Genomic DNA, 17,000 nt, shown 5'->3' with positions numbered 1-17,000 from the left:
ACTGTGCAAGAGTATTATGTTGCATCCTTATATAACCTTGTTAATTTATCTGTTCTTTTGGTAATAGTTAAATTTCGACATTTTAATATCCGATTACAAACCGCCCCTGGAGAATAAAAATTAAGACAATAAACCATCTTAATATTTATTCTTCGTATAATCATATGCTTCTGGACAATTATGTTTTACAAAAATTACTACTAAGACCTTTTAAATCTATACTTTTTGCAGGAAAGGCATATGAATAATTATTTATTGCAAAACTGACTGGAAATGGGAGCTTCACATTGTCAGACAAAAAAAGAGAATGATTGTAATATTAAGTAGCCGTAAGGGGTGTATAAGTTGCATTTATTCATTACTAAGTCTGGAGAATAGACCTTGCTCACCACGGTGTTAAACAATGAAGGTAGGAGGAAAAAAGTTCCACTATTCGTGACGTCATCTGACAGGGTGGAGCCCGGCGGCAGCACCGAAAAGCCAGCAGCTGCTGAAGGAGGCACACATCCGTGACGTCATCCTTAGCAACGCGGCGGTAACTAAGGACGCTATTCTAAATCGGTCTGCAAAATTATTGAGGAATCAGGTAGCTTGCGTTGTCTTGTTCATTAATTGAGTAAATATTGCCTTTGTTGGCATTTTTAGATTTCTGTAATAGCAAGGAAGCTTGCTCAAGGGTATAGAAATGCAAAAGTTAAGACGACAATTTTATCAAAAAGGATTATGTCTGAAACAGTGACATTGCTAATGAAGAATTGTCTGAGAGTGATATACACAATTCTTGAACAAGGGCGTGTTCATTATTTACTGAAAGTGATATTTTGCCATCATCTACCCATAGAAAATTCCGACTTATCGAAAACTATCTGTTCACACATAGTTGACCATATCCGTTCCAGGTAGGCCTAGCAAGAGCAGACACCAACCATGGGACCCAAGAAGAAAGGAAAAGGAAAGGGGGATAAGCTAGCCAGAATGACGGTGGAGCAAAGGCAGGCCTACCTAGACAGGAAGGCGGCTCAGGAGGCAGAAGCCATCAGGAGACGAGAGGAACTCGTGGCAGGGTTCTTTAAGGTAATGACGTAAAAAAAAAAACACACACACACACACACCTAAGGGGGTGACTTATTTAAAAATAATTTCATGCAATATGTGTTGTAACAGCAATTTTCCTCTTGTATGTGAATATTGTAGCATGAACAAAATAGATTTTGGTTTTATTATATTGAAATATTTCTGGTGTCAGGAACAAATAGTTCTTAAAGGATAAAATTTAGATAAATTCCATTAACTATTATCTTAAATATCCCCTGTGCAATGCTTCACTCTCATAAATTAGACAGAAATGGTTGAAGTACATGAATTGCAGCTCTGTAATTCCCATGGTGTAAGTTGTAACATTTAAAAACTACAATGGTAAACATTTATTTCAGTAAGGATTCTTGACTTCGTTAACTACTGTATATTTTCATCAACTAAAATATTTCCTTTCTTTCCCTGACATTGCTTGAAAGCATTTTGTCAGAAATTCATAAACTTGTTCCTGAAGTGAAGTATATATATATATATATATATATATATATATATATATATATTATATATATATATATATTTTTAACGTGCTTTGAAGTGAAGTATATTTTAATATGATTAATTTGGACGACCTTCGTTGTGCAACGCCAGCATGATATAAACCAGTCTGTCAAGCAAAGCAATTACTTCATCTCCCCTATTTGTGATTTTATTTCATTTTCTATCAGCTAAAACTTTCTGACGAAGAGAAAAAAGGCGGCGTGAATGAAGCCAAGCTCATGAGCAAATGGCGGGAAGTTCTACGAGAGACGAAGACAACCTCTTTACGGAACAGTTTGAAGGTGAGTGAGGAGTTCACTTCAGGCGCAGGATGAGAAGTAAGTAGATGCAGCAGCAGCAGCAGCAGCAGCAGCAGCAGCAGTAGTAGTAGTAGTAGTAGTAGTAGTAGTAGTAGTAGTAGTAGTAGTTAAGGGATTTTCCTCTGAAACGGCTCCCTTGCTCGTTCTTTTCCTCCTGTGCTGTGCTTGTTTAAGTTTATTGTCCCTGTAACACCATATATCTTTTATAAATTCATTCCTACTTTCAATTTCCTCTTTTGATAGCCATGCAAATAGAAGGATGTTAGCTATCAATTCCTCTTTATTTCCTTGATATGGCTGTGGCACGAATCTATATCTATTCCTATTTTCATTACATGCTGTACAGTAGAGTAAGAAAAGTTTTCAGCTATTTTTTCACACCGCAGACATTTTGCATCTTCTCCATTTAACCTATCCCTGTCGTATAATGAAAGAAGCTCTCTGCCAGTGTTGTTCGAAGACCGTTCTTCTTCTTTATTTTTCTTTCCGTTAATTCTTGCTCCCATGAGTTATGATATAAACAAATGTTTCTGATACGATATGAGATAAGGCATTTCGTTCGTGATATGATAGGAGATGACATGGTATGAGAATAAATATTTATGATATGATGGGATGTTTATTCGTGCGGAGAGATTTAATATTGGGATATAAAACATTATGATATGAGCATATAGGCTATTTATGATATAATATTACCATTAAAACAATGACTATAATATGTATGTGCATACATAAAATAAAAAAAAAACTATTACTGTTGTTGTAGAGAGAGTCATACCTTTCTAGAAATTTGCACTTTTTAGAAGCTGCTAAATACAAAATAGACCGTAGTAACAGAAGGTAAGCCTAATCTAAAAACAACAGCGGTATTTCATGGTCTCACATGAAATCAATGAGTATACAGAAGGTGAACAGATGACATTTAATTGAACACTAGATGATGAAAAAGTATTGTATGTTAGGTATAAAATCTAAAAATTTTAGGCCTAGTATCAAATACAAAATTATAGATTCGTGTTGAATATTGCTTTAAATAAGGTATAGGTCTAGTGTCAAACACCAGCTATGTTGAATTATTGCTCTAATTGTATTAGAACTCAAATAATAATTATTCATCTCATAATAAATAATTATTTAGGGTTTGCTCAGTCTGAATAACAAAAATAAATTTTGTATTTGTAGGAACTTAGAGCCAAAGTAGGCGAAGCCACCACATCCCAGGACAACCTGATCCAACTGTTGGCGTCTCAGGTGGGTCAGGCCCACCACCAGAGATCAACGGCTGCTCACAACCACCTCTCTGCCGTTCATAAACTGACAGGTGAGTAGTGAGTCCTATAGGAGTCATTTTGAACTCTGAAGGATGTTTCGTATCCTAAATTTATTTGGTTAATTAAGAGGTTTAACAGTGCATTCTGATGTTTTCTTTTTTGTTTAGCTTTCTTTTCATACGTATGCTGGTGTGCTTGAAGGGGCCACTCGTACACAGAGTTCTCTCTCTCTCTCTCTCTCTCTCTCTCTCTCTCTCTCTCTCTCTCTCTCTCTCTCTCTCAGATTCTCGGGTAACAAAATACTGAGAGTAACCCTTCACTTTAACTCTGTCTTCAGGACGCTTTAAGTCTGGAAACTTTTGAACAACGAAAAATTACTGTTAAACATTGTTTTGTAGAAAAATATATAGCCTTCACTTGGCCTGTGAGCAACAACTGCAGTTTTTTTGCATAGCAAACCAGTTAAAATCAATGTATACCTCTCTGACTGATTGTCACTTTTCCAACTCAGATATATTTAGCCATGAAAGCTCATAATTTTTCCGGTTACGTAAATTCTCGTACTAGGGCTTCACGAAGAGCACGTGGGAATGCTCAGCCATTACCTACGGCTGAGACAGGCGGGGATAACTCTGGCGATGGCCGATGACACGGAAAAGCTAGCAGCCCGTCACCTGCACAGTCTCCGAAGTCTGGCCCTGGTCGCTAGTGCAACGCAGAGAGAACACGACCTCACCGAGAAGGAAGAGCTGGCTGCTTTTCATACGACCATGACGCATATCACGACGCAGGTATCTGTTTGTCATCGTTGTTGTCATAAACATTTGTTTTATAGGTGGCTTTCGATGCTTAAAAAATAACCAAGAAGTAAGAGAGGCCGTGTTGTGAAAGGCAAAACAGTCTCTTCATGATTTTCTGTTTATTTACGAACTAAAAAATTAACTTATTTTTGGGCGATTTATTTTGCTTTACGAAACTCTCACAAAATATTTTTTGTAACAAGATTGCCATCTAGGATATTTTCATTTCTTCATTAAGGTAACCACATACTGCGCCTCTCTCTCTCTCTCTCTCTCTCTCTCTCTCTCTCTCTCTCTCTCTCTCTCTCTCTCTCTCTCTCTCTTGCCCCTCCTGTTTTACCAGTTCTGATTCCCAACTTTACGTCACTCAATATTCTGTTGTAATCAGCTAGAAGAAGAGCTCGCAGCTGCGAGGGCCGAGAGGGAAAGTACCATGGAAGAAGCCTGGGCTCGGCTGGCGTTGTCTATGAAAGACCATGAATTTCACACCGCATCATTAAGAGGCTCTTGCGCTAATCTGAACCAGAGAGTGGCCAACAACCAGAAAAGCCTGAGGTCCATTAATCAGACGACTAAAGAAATGCAGGTGAGTTGATTATGACTATTCGTTAAATTTATTTTTCATTTTTAGGTTTCTACTGAACATAGAAAGGTTCTGTGCTGTAGATTATATTGTACAACCTACCTAGCTGCTTTGCTCTGTTTTCATTTATAGGTCTATACTGTACAAGGTGACAGAGGTTCTATAAACTATATTATATCGTACTGCCTATCTGGTTGCTCTGTGCTGTTCTGATAACTTCAATAACCATTTGAATGAGAATTTAATATCCTTAGCTTCATTCCAAAGCCATTTTCTTCATCGCAGCGAAAAGAAACGGAAATCTATTTTAATGTTCTTTCTTCCAGACAGAACTCGACGAATTACGCTCTCGCCTTAAGCAAGAGTCTTATCGCTCAGACTCGGCGCAAGAACTCCAGCACCTGAAATCTTCGCTGCAGGTGTTGCGAGCCTCTCTGGCCACTCAGCACGTGCACAGCAGAACTGTTATCAAAGCCATCAATAAACGAGGGTATGATGCCAAAAAGGTGAGATTTTGGCGGTATATTTTTGTGGGTATGATTTATGATGTATACCACCTTTTGAACTTTACAGAGAATCTAGTCTTCCTTTATGACTAGGTCTTATGAAAGTCATATTTGAGTAAATTCCTGAAGGAGGGCAGTTCAAGTCAGTAGGCTATCTGAAGAAGAGCATTAAAAATATAAACTTGTTAGTTGAAAAGGCACTTAAACACATGAGTTCTCTTTTTAATCTTCTCAACAAGTTACATTTCCAAAAATTTTGCATATTATTTAGCCCTCAAAACAAGGTACTTAATCTCAAGTAGTACTAATAAAACAACGATAAAAGAAGCGAAAACACTCTTCATGAGACTTTCTGTTATACCCACCATCCTTGTTAGCGCCTGGAAGAGATGCAGAAGCAGGGACGAGCCATCCTGGAACTTGCATCCGCGTGTGCCCGGCTCGAGACGTCTCGAGACAGGAACGTGCCTTTCATGCCCCAGCCACCACGTCTAGAGTTCACTGCCGAAGCTTCAGACGACGGTTCTCTACGGACACGGCTGGTGCCTGCTGCGCCTGACCCGGACCAAATAACGGAGGGCACGCTGCAGCCAATACCACCTCAGGTATTATACTCTCTCTCTCTCTCTCTCTCTCTCTCTCTCTCTCTCTCTCTCGAAAGGACATCATAATTCTAGTCTCATTAGTTGTTGCTTGAAAATAATACATTGCTTCTCGTGAAACTTATAACTACTTTTTCTTTCAGGAATTTGAGACGCAGATGGGTCTATCCTCTGTGGCAGACGAGGGCGTCGGTACTTCCATTACCTCTTCAAAGACTCCTTCGTCAAAGCAGAGGGTAAGAACTAACGCTTTTACACTGTAACGAATGTGTAGGCCAAGGTCTAGACCTTGGTGTAGGCTACGTACTTGAACTAGTGTAAATTTTGTGCAATATTTTAAAGAATTGGTCCTTTAGACCATTTCCCCTTTCAGTCTGTGATAATTTGTTATCCACGGTTTGCGCGGTTCAGTGATCGAGCTTTGGAAATATTTTCCTGCCCCTGTTGTTTTTTATGGCCATCCATAATGCCGAAGGGCCTCAACCTGATGTCCACAGGGCCTTAGTGATGCCCAAACCAACCACACTGATGTCTTTTTAGGCCGACTCTTTCTTTTTCTTCTCATTGGTTTCGTTCTTCATTTGTTTTGGTTCACCAGAAGGAAAAATTAACTTGTAGCTGCTTTCATAAGACAGATATTTAAATGATTTAGTAAATCCCAATTATGTCAAGAGATAGTTTGTTATAAAGCTTCCATCTTCGGTAATCCAAAATTTTTTAAAGAAAAGCTGGAAGTGCAGAGTAACCAATCTGGAATAATTCATTCTGGAATAATATATATCAACACTTTGAACGACTTTTTGTCAAACTGCAAGCTGCAAGCACCAAATAACTACTGTGATGAGGTTCTTGTAATTATCTTTTGCAGAAACTTTAAACACTAATTCTTCTTCTCGCCCTTCTGTTTACATACAAAGGCGCCTTTGCGTAAGATCAGCAGCGTTCTAGAACTGGACGACGGAGTGGGATCGTCGCTAGGACCGCTTTCAGCTGCCCCTACAGCGTCTGGCGCATCTACGAGCGGCATCTCCTTGCCAAAGCTCGCTCCTACTCCGCCTGCGAGAGGTAAATAATGAATAGGTTTGCTGTCATTATACTTTAGACCCTTGTTCCTGAAAGGCGTCATTGGTGGAAGTGGGATTTTGCCGGTGGGGAATTTAGGCTATAAGCTCTCTTGAGGTAGAGGGAGAGAGAGTTTTATGAATATTTTTGTCAAAAAAGATCCATTTGATAGTTTGAAAAACACACACCTTCAATGACCATAAAAGTAGGCCTAATTCACTATTTTTCCCTTCCATTGTAAAGAGGCTAGGTCTATCATCTTTCATAAAAAGATAGTTTCATATATTTATATACTTCATTTACCCTTAGGCGTCAGTGGGCGCGGGAAACTTGGGCGGGACAAACTGGCGAGGATCAGCGAGCTCTTGTATCACGAGGAGGCAACTCAGGACGCCCAGGAAGCCATCCACGCCCCAGGAAGCTCTCCGCATCCGTTGCCTGATTTCGTCCTGCAGGAGGTTAGGATATCTTAGGCTCACAAAATAAAAAATGACATACTTTTGAATAAGCAAACATTTATACATTATTTATTTGATTTATCAGTTTTTTTATTTTTAGAGCTTTGATGCTCAAAGATATTTTCTTTATTGTTGGATTTTTAACTACGATTTTTATAAATTGTTTTTATATTTTTATTTTTAGAGTTTTGAGCTTACGTCCTTGCTTATTTTTTATTTATATTTTCTTTATTTATTGTTTGATTCTTTATTGATAATTTGTTTTGTTAATTTTATTTGCAAGATTTTAGGTTTGTTTGGCTATAGAATATATATATATATATATATATATATATATATATATATATATATATATATATATATATATATATATATATATATATACTTTTAAAAATAGTTTACCTTTATATTGTGGGACTTAGGGTAATAAGTTTATTTGGTGATTTGCAATTTTAGTGGTTTGCTAATTTATTTATTTACTTATGCTTTATTTTTTACACGCTTTGATGCGAAGATGGACAATGACAACCATTAGATCTTGCTGAGGTAGCTCTAAGTTGTGTGTACCCCACTGTACCCCATGAGCAGTAATGCTCGATGTAGCTATCAGTTCACTTATTTATTTTAGGGTTATTCATTTGTTTATTGAATGTCTACGGTGTTAATAGGCTGAGATTCCTTAAGAGAAAAAATGAGACCACTGCAGAAGGGAAAGGTTATGAACAGACTTATCGGGGTGGTGTGACAGTCGTTTATTTTTGTATTAAAACAGAACTTTCTACTGACATCAAATATAAACTTCTTCATAGAACTCTCTCAAATTATATTATTTCCTATTGAGACCTGCATTGAAAATATAGGCATCATATAAACCATTCATCCATAAATACGCACGTCTACATACATTTATGCACCGAGACTTGCATCAAAAGTCTAATGAATAATTCATTCTGGAATCCACCCTCGTAGGCCGAGTGCATTCTGAAAACCCACGACGACCTGAGAAATTTCTGGCACAAGTACCACCACGTCCAGCTGGAGCGCCTCGCCCTTCGTAGCGAAACTGACGTCCTGCGTCAGGAAAACAGACACCTGAAGGGAAAGCTCAAGAACTACTTCATCTCCCTCGGAGTGACGGACGCGGCCCTCGGCCAGACGTCGGCGCCAGTGACCATATCACATTTCACGATCTCTTTCACGAACACCCCGAGGAGCAGGTAACACGTAATGTAGCTGGATGTGGCTCTAGGGTCGGCTAGGCCGATGACAGCTTGAATTGACAGATATAGATTTTGTGGTATTAAAAATAAAAGAAGCAGAGAGAGAGAGAGAGAGAGAGAGAGAGAGAGAGAGAGAGAGAGAGAGAGAGAGAGAGAAATTGAAAATTTTTCCTGCAGGAGGAGGTCGCGTTCAGTCCCCACAAGCAGCCTTGGCCGAGCGGGAAGCCGTACGATAACTTCAGCGGGAAGTGCCATGAGAGAGCGCAGTCAAACCGCCACGCCCTCGGGCAGCATGGGAAGGGAAGGCGGTCATACCATCACTACTCACGAAGACGGTGCCTGGGGCTCCCCCCCTCCGCCACCTCCGGAAGTCCTGCCGATCCAGGAGGCTAGGCACCTGGTCAGGATCTCCGCCATGCATACGGCGCCAAGGATACGGACTTGCTAATGTCATGAATTTGCATTTTTGGTTTTCTAAATGTTTACACATATGCATTGGCTGTGGATGTTTTCACATACACACACGTATAGGAAATGTAATCATTATGCAAAAAATGTTGCTTGCACATTTTGATATAAGCACTTTGTGCGCTAAAGAGGTTTGATTAATGGAATATATACACAAAAAATTTTGTTGTTTAGAGTAAGATTGAAGTGAAAAACCATGCATAACCAATGAAACAAAAATCAGACAAGATTTGAATTGTAAGTTTTGTGTGTGTTAAATAAGATTTATAACCTATTTCATAATAGTAACAGTTTTTATGGAATTGCCACCTTATTTATGTACAGTAATTTCCTTTGACAAATTTCATATAATTTTGTTCACAAGGATGGAAACCCAGCGTTCTCCCAACTTTGTTGGCAGAGTTGAATGCCTGTTAATCGTAATGTGAAAAGTTATGTGCTTCATAACGTTACCATTTAACGCTTTTAATGAATAAGAACAAATATCGTTTGTATTTATGATTTGGCAATGGCATGGTCAAACAAAAACATGCTTTAAATTTTAATGATGAGACGTTAAATTACCGTAGATGTTTAGGGTTTATAAAAATTCTGCCTGTTATTCTGTCATTCTTTAATTCCAGGAATACTGATTATCTTCATAGATAACTTGTGATGCATATTTTTATGTGATTTCCACTGTAAACTCAAGTATTCAAATGCACTTATATTCAAGAGTTGTTCGCTACTAAAATTAATAAGGAAAAAATATATCTTTTAATAAAGTTATCTTATACAGATTTTTACATCATTTGCCTTTTTTATTGTGCTTTAAAAATAAATTGTATAAGGAGATTTATTATAAATGGTCAAATCCGTAATATTTTAAACACACTTTATGAGGCAATTTTTCTAAAGACGTATACAGAACAGTACCTCCACCTTCGTACTTTCTTGTAAACAGTGTAGTGTCAAGTGTTCTTTGCTTGGTGTAAATGTTACGAGGAAAATTTAACTTGGATGGAAAGGATTAGCCTTCGAAATGATGGCGGCGTTGTCAGAAAGCATTCGTCAAGCAGGTTAGTCTTGAATTTACTTGCCATCAAGCAATGACTTAGGCCTACATAGAGCTCCTCTAACCAGTCCAGCGTGAGTGTCCAGATGTTCTCCTGTTTATTTTTACGATAATGACAGCAGTTATCCTGTAAATTAGTTAATGATTTGGAGCATGGACACTTCTGCAATTCCGTATTTTAATTAGATTTGTCTTCAGGTAATATTTTCGGTGATAGCCCACCGTGAAACGAATTTTTCACCCAACACTATCCTAGGACCAAATAGGCCTAGGCCTAGCCTACTTTTCGGTTTTATTTTGCCCGACGGCCTTCCATGAGGAAGAAAACTGATGTTATATTCCCCTCCCCCCGCCAGGTTATATCCTTGCATCTCGCTCTGCAGACACCCCTGTCTGTCAGGGGATGGCACCCCATCCTTTTGGGATGAGGGCTAGGTGTTGATCAAATTTAATTATTGCTTATACTTTATATTTAGATTTTTCATATTCCATTTTCTGAATCTCATCATTTTATGCTGTAGTAGTCTACATATTTGGTAATGCTGAATAGATGTGTATAGGCTAGCCTATGTTGCAGTAAGATTGTGAAACCAGGGGTTTCGTGAAATCCCTGAAATTTTCAGGGAGTTCGTGAAATCACCAATTCACTTAGGAACATTTGATATTTGAATCCTGAGGGACTAGTACTTAACACGGCAAAACACATTTGATCCCCGAGGGGCTAGTACTAAACGTGGTGAAACTAGATGAATCACTGTTTCGCCGTGTTTAGTACTAGCCCCTCGGGGATTAAATGTCCCTAAGTGAATTGGTGATTTCACGAATTCCCTGAACATTTCAGGGATTTTGTGAAATCCCTGGTTTTCAAAGTTTTACTGTAACATACTTATCTTTCTGCACCATGGCACTGTTTCTGCTGAAAGTCACCTGTAGGGAGTACATTTCAGGTGCTCAAATGCACCATTTACAATCTTATATTGCATATTTTCCAGTTTGCCAGTTCCTTCTCTTTAATATAGCCCCATGCGTGTCTTTACAAAAGCTGAGACTATTCCAGGTTCATATATACTTTCGTCTTAGTTCTTAAAGTCCATATTCCTTACACCTGTGATATTGTTGAAGGTAATTTTCAGAAACTGTTTCATATCACAGTTATCTTTTGCTAAAATTACTCCTTTTCTATTGTAGGGAAACAATCCCATCAACAATTGTGAATGATTTTATTTTAGTATTTTTATTTAGTATTATTAGTGTTCTATTTTCATGTTTGTACACAGGAAACTACACAGGTTAGGGCCATAGATCATTCCCTACATAACAGTCTTGTGAATTTTTATGAGTTAGTTATTTCATAGTGAGAAACATGGCTTTTTTAGTGGTGGAAACCCAAAAACAAGGAAATTGTTTCAACAGGAGGAAAATTAAGGTTCATATTTGTAATCATGAACAATCACAAGAATGAAATGAAAATAAAAAGCATGAAATTTTGGCAGTGGTAATTATAGGGTATATCATAACCTAACTTAACCTAATATAGGGTTTCTGGTCCCACCAGGCTAAGGGAGTTCTGCCACTCTGGAGCCTTCAACCTCAAGGGCAATAAGTGTGGCGCTGATAATCGCAGGGATACATTCTAACTTAATTTTCCCTAACCTAACCTGTTTGAGATTCAGCATCCTACCTTACCTTGACCTTGTGGGCTTTGCCTTATGACGCATTTGTTGGGTCACACAACCAGGTTGTTATATTGTAGTAGGGACAGCATGGCTCAGATATGTTTTTGATGTTCTTGATTTTTGGAGAGTATGAGGATGTTGTTAACATAGCATTTATGGAAGGGAGATTGCTGAGGATGTTGTCAATTAGTTTCAGGGACATGGCACCAAAGTTCTGGAGGCTGAATGTGGAGTAGTTAAATGAGTAGTACCAAAAGGCTTGATGACTGCTGAAAGTAGTTCTTCATTAGGTCGAACTTGGATTTAATTCTTACACTGTGGAGGGTGGAGGTGATATTAGCCATGCTTGGACTTGGGTGGTAGTCAGGCTTAGTCTTTGGATTCGGACATCAATTCTGTAGTGGTAGTCAGGCTTAGTCTTTGGATTCGGACATCAATTCTGTAGTTTCTGCAGAAGTGCCAAGACCTTTAGGGTTTTTAGACCAATGTGGAGTGGGGAGGCTGATGGACTGGAGGTCTTCTGGCAAAGGCCCATCCTTTCCTTTTCTTTGAAGGCATTTTCTCTGGCAGCTAATTTCTTTGGTGGCAGGTGGTCGAATCTGGAGGAGGCTTGGTGCTTTGTTGTTTATACATGGTTTTTGAGGTATGTCAGGAGGAGGAAAAGATTCCCAAGGATCTGGTGAGAGGGTATACACACAACACACACATATTATATATATATATATATATATATATATTTATATATATATATATATATATATATATATATATATATATATATATATTATATATATATATATATATATATATATTTCATTCTAAAGATTCAAAACCGATATTCGGTAATGTTATTAAGTACAAGACACGTACTTCTGTCACTCACCTAGATTGTTCTCTGACAATTATTAAAAGTTGTTTACTGGTATTGTGACATTTTCACGAGAATTTTTACATATTTTCTGTTTTGTTGTGAAGAATTTTTGTGGAATTTCATGCAGTGTTTCGGATGACATCAGATTTGGGCTTAAACATACTTAGTTGAAGTTGTATATATTACTGTATGGTTGATTGTTGTAGCTGTTTTGTGTTGTAGCTGTTTTAGAGCTAATCTTTTATTTATAAGAATATGTATAAACGTATGGAATGATTAAATTTTGATAAACTTGGAATTGTTCAAAGGGAAGTACAGAACTACAAATTAGAATTGTAAATATATATATCTTCTTCTTGGATCCGTAAGCAGAAACAGCTTCACTTCTCTTACCTCTCTTCTATGCTGTGTTTGGGAATCCGTTTCCCCATTATATATATGTATTTCCATTTGTCTTTGAGTTCACGCTTTCATCAAAATATTTAGGTTTGTCTTGAAGTAGAAAACGGACGAAGTAAAATATTTTGGTTTACCCTTCAAATAGAAAACGGGTGATGTTGACCAGTGCGTGAAACCCGTAGAATAAGTGAACAATTTAGGGCTTTTCATCACTTAGCTTTTATATTTTTCTTAGTTACGAATGAATGCTATCAAGCATCAGTGATTGTCTGGAAACTGGAGTGGACTTGTATAAAGACTTGTGTTTTTTATAGCAGGTGTTGTGCTTCAGTTAGATGCAGACACTGGATTTCGTTACATAATAATACGAATAGAATATTGTAGTATTATTATATACTGTGGATACCATTGGGCGTTTTATTTTTATTTGATTTCTAAAAAAAACGTGACTTTCAGAACAGCCCAAGTCTAGCTCTGCCACGGTTAGGAGATAAGATAATATACGATGAATTGATAAAGGAAATGAAAGGTTACGTTGTCCTGTTTTTTATTGCCACTGGTCGTAATCATTCTTTATTTTTATTATTTTGCAGAAAAGAGCCGAGAGCAATATAATTTACGACCCAAGAAAGGGTGCCGGTAGTTTTGCGTGTAGACGCAATTTCTGGTTCGGTCTAGTAATGTCCACTTTCTCCCACGGCGAAGCCAAAGGTTCCAGGGAATAGAACTTGCCCAGCAATTTGCCACTTCTGCGTGTAGTATTTCGTCTGGTGCGTGTGTGTATGTGTGTGCGTATGTGTGTTTTAAGCCTAGTCATGAAAACCCTTTGAAAGGATTTGAAGAATTTTAGGAAAAAATAGAAGAGCATTGAGAGTAATTTTTAAGTTTATCATTAGGTTGTCTAACTTGCCCACATGGGATAGGATAATACAGGGTGAGAATGTTATGTGCTACATAGAAGGCAGAGAGAGAGAGAGAGAGAGAGAGAGAGAGAGAGAGAGAGAGAGAGAGAGAGAGAGAGAGAGAGGAAGCTGGAAGCTTCGATGATTCTGCATTGATGGAATGTTCCTTCCGCTTTTATATTTTTAGGAAATGAACAGTTTTTTTGTTTAGATATTTATTGTTTATTGTACGTCATATGGTCTCTTCTACTTATTATCATAATCAGCGGTATAATCTTTACTCTTTTGCTGTCATTATTTGCTATTGTTGTTGCTATTCTGAATTGATAACAAACTTTTTTTTTTTACCGTTTATCCTCCAACAAGGTCTTCCTTAGACCATGAAGCAGTTTGGTTGCTACGATGCGTGGCATACGTAAGAATAGGAAAGAGATCGCTCTTTGAATGTTCACCTATTCTCTGCTGGCAAAATTTTAAGTGATGGGATTTTAAAGTATCTGTTATCGATGACGTAGTACAGTATTAGACTGTAATGTGTTGAGATCTATAGAGAACCGCTGATTTACACTGACGTATTTTGAAGTTTGCAGAAGTAGTACTAATAGCTCTTTTGTGTCTTCATTTTTGCGAAGTGTGTAACCCGTTCGACATATTTCCCTGCGGTCGAAAGTTTTCTGGTAATTATTTATAATTCTAGACAGGGAATCCGAGAATAATTTGATTTCTAATTATAAATATCAGATAGATCTAATGTTGTTTGACGACAATAAAAAATGAGAGTTACCTGTAAAGCACATTACCGGATTTAATGCTGCCTTGCAACGTTGGCGATATTCTGTTGCTGACAGTTGTTTGAAAATATGTCAGATCTCATCAAGGAAGTGAAGAGAAAGAAAAGAGGGATGTAAAAATGAAATGGATTCTTGGTTCCAAATGCAGATATAGATAGCCTATAGATTAAAAGAGAATGGAGAGGAACATGGGAAAGGTATATTTCCGGTCGTTTTTGAGAAGTGGTGGAGAAATTACACGAAATATGGCGCGTTTCTGTTCGAATGTTCCATTTTTATGGGTTTCTGATCCACACACACACATATACATATATTTATTTATTGATTTAAATAAGTATGCCTATGTACAGAGAGAGAGAGAGAGAGAGATAGAGAAGTCTTAAAACTTTATTTGAATTAAAAGAATGACCTTATAGTCCATTCAGGATATTAACTTACCACAAGAAAAGTAACAGAACGCAATTATCCAATAAGCTCTGACATTTGAAAAGTAACCGAACGCAAATATCCAATAAACTCGGACATTTGAAAATTTACCGAACGCAAATATCCAGTAAACTCGGACATCTGAAAAGTAACAGAGCGCAATTATCCAATAAACTCCTACATTTTAAAAGTAACAGAACGCAAATACCCAATAAACTCGAACATTTAATAACCTCGTATGAAAATAGGTTTGTGTACCCCCATTTTTTCAAGGCAGCAAACTCTTCCACTGACTTATAAAACAAAACAGTTAAAATTAATGCCGGATCATCCCACACCTGACTCAGCATCGAATTCTCGTAACACGTTCCCTTGATGGTTGAAACCCTTGAATATATTTGTTAAGTTCAATGAGAATTTCCTGATTAGCGCAGCTTCCGAACTGACAACTCGTGGAACTCTTGAAAGAACGCCAAGATTAATTTCTGGTATAATGCTTGGGTTCCCAAAAGGTCTTGTCATGACCAGTATACCCGCATTCTTGTAAAGGAAAGTTCTGTACCACCCCCAGACATACAAAGCTTCCGATGAAGATTGGGGTAGTTCTCTCTCTCTCTCTCTCTCTCTCTCTCTCTCTCTCTCTCTCTCTCTCACATATATATATGTATATATATATATATATATATATATATATATATAAATTATACACATATATGTGTATAAAATATATATATATATATATATATATATATATATATATATATATATATATTATATAAATTTCTGACTCACGTTCACTTCTTTTATGACTTGTATGGCCTGGTGGGTAGCGCCCTTGCCTTTCAATTGAAAAACCTGGGTTCGATCCTGATGTGAGTCAGAGATGTATTTCTGTTCCACACGTGATTGTGTGTTGATTATTTCTATCATATATATATATATATATATATATATATATATATATATATATATATATATCGGAAACACGAATCTGTTTGACCTAATTCCCCAGGGATTATATATATATATATATATATATATATATATATATATATATATATATATATATATATATATATATATAGTCTATATGTATATCACGTTGTCACTTATTTCGTTGGGTCATGTTTAAAAAATATTCCTAACAACCATAATTTTGACTGAGTACGAAAGTTGTATTTATTTGGAACTTTATGTGTGTGTGTGTGTGTGTGTGAGAGAGAGAGAGAGAGAGAGAGAGAGAGAGAGAGAGAGAGAAAATAGAAATGAGGTGAGAGTGTGAGAAATATTAAATGAGGTGTGTGTGTGTGTGAGAGAGAGAGAGAGAGAGAATAATAACGTATTAAATTAGGTGATACGTGTATGTGTGTGTGTGTGTGAGAGAGAGAGAGAGAGAGAGAGAGAGAGAGAGAGAGAGAGAGAGAGAGAGAGAGAGAGAGTCAAAACTACCCGCATCAACATCGCAGACTTTGCATGTCAGGCAGTGGTACTGAATTACCTTAAAAAAAATATTAAAATACCGGCCAAGAATAGACCTTTTAAGGGTCCTAAATTACACCAGAAATTATTCTTGACGTTCTTTCATGATCTTAGCTGGAAATTCCAATTGAACTTAACAAAAATATTCAGGGGTTTCAACCATCAAGGGAACGTTTTGTAAGAATCAGCTGCTGAGTCAGGTGTGTGATGATGCAGAATTAATTTTGATTTTTTTTTATATAAGTCGATGGATGAGTTTAAAATCATTGATAAAACAGGGATACACAACACTTTTTCTAAGAGGCTGTTAAACATTCGAGTTTTTTGAAAATAATTTTTGTTCTTTATTTGATAGGTTTGTATTGTTGATGGATCGATGTATTTCTTATAACAAAGATATGAAGAGTTTTCAGACTCTCTCTCTCTCTCTCTCTCTCTCTCTCTCTCTCTCTCTCTCTCTCTCTCTCTCTCTCTCTCTCTCTCTCTCTCTCATACACTCTCACATTATATACTGTATATATAGGCTATAATATATAT

At 37.2% G+C, this 17,000-nt stretch overlaps 2 protein-coding genes across 2 annotated transcripts in view; both read left to right on the top strand.

Annotated features, from left to right (window-relative positions):
• Positions 1–514: 514 nt before the first annotated feature.
• Positions 515–9,642, top strand: LOC136825946 (dynein regulatory complex subunit 2). The gene is made up of 13 exons (XM_067082808.1): positions 515–586; positions 900–1,074; positions 1,761–1,874; positions 3,078–3,216; positions 3,734–3,957; positions 4,355–4,552; positions 4,876–5,055; positions 5,433–5,660; positions 5,801–5,893; positions 6,575–6,722; positions 7,029–7,177; positions 8,147–8,394; positions 8,575–9,642. The coding sequence occupies exons 2-13, from the start codon at positions 928–930 to the stop codon at positions 8,843–8,845; spliced, it is 2,139 nt and encodes a 712-aa protein (XP_066938909.1). The 5' UTR covers positions 515–586; positions 900–927; the 3' UTR covers positions 8,846–9,642.
• A 136-nt stretch (positions 9,643–9,778) lies between these two features.
• Positions 9,779–17,000, top strand: part of LOC136826152 (uncharacterized) — a 56,933-nt gene continuing 49,711 nt past the window's right edge. Inside the window, exon 1 of the mRNA XM_067083171.1 lies at positions 9,779–9,923. The gene's annotated coding sequence lies outside the window, so the exon portion shown is untranslated. The remainder of the gene's footprint in view (positions 9,924–17,000) is intronic.

The sequence above is a fragment of the Macrobrachium rosenbergii genome, chromosome 40, assembly GCF_040412425.1.
Source record: "Macrobrachium rosenbergii isolate ZJJX-2024 chromosome 40, ASM4041242v1, whole genome shotgun sequence".
NCBI classification, from domain to species: domain Eukaryota; kingdom Metazoa; phylum Arthropoda; class Malacostraca; order Decapoda; family Palaemonidae; genus Macrobrachium; species Macrobrachium rosenbergii.
This window is presented reverse-complemented; position numbering and strand designations above follow the sequence as displayed.

Coding starts and splice junctions, on each gene's coding strand:
- LOC136825946 (XM_067082808.1), top strand. CDS start 928: ATGGGACCCAAGAAGAAAGGAAAAGGAAAGGGGGATAAGCTAGCCAGA. Junction 1,075..1,760: donor TCGTGGCAGGGTTCTTTAAG/GTAATGACGTAA, acceptor ATTTTCTATCAG/CTAAAACTTTCTGACGAAGA. Junction 5,894..6,574: donor CTCCTTCGTCAAAGCAGAGG/GTAAGAACTAAC, acceptor TTACATACAAAG/GCGCCTTTGCGTAAGATCAG.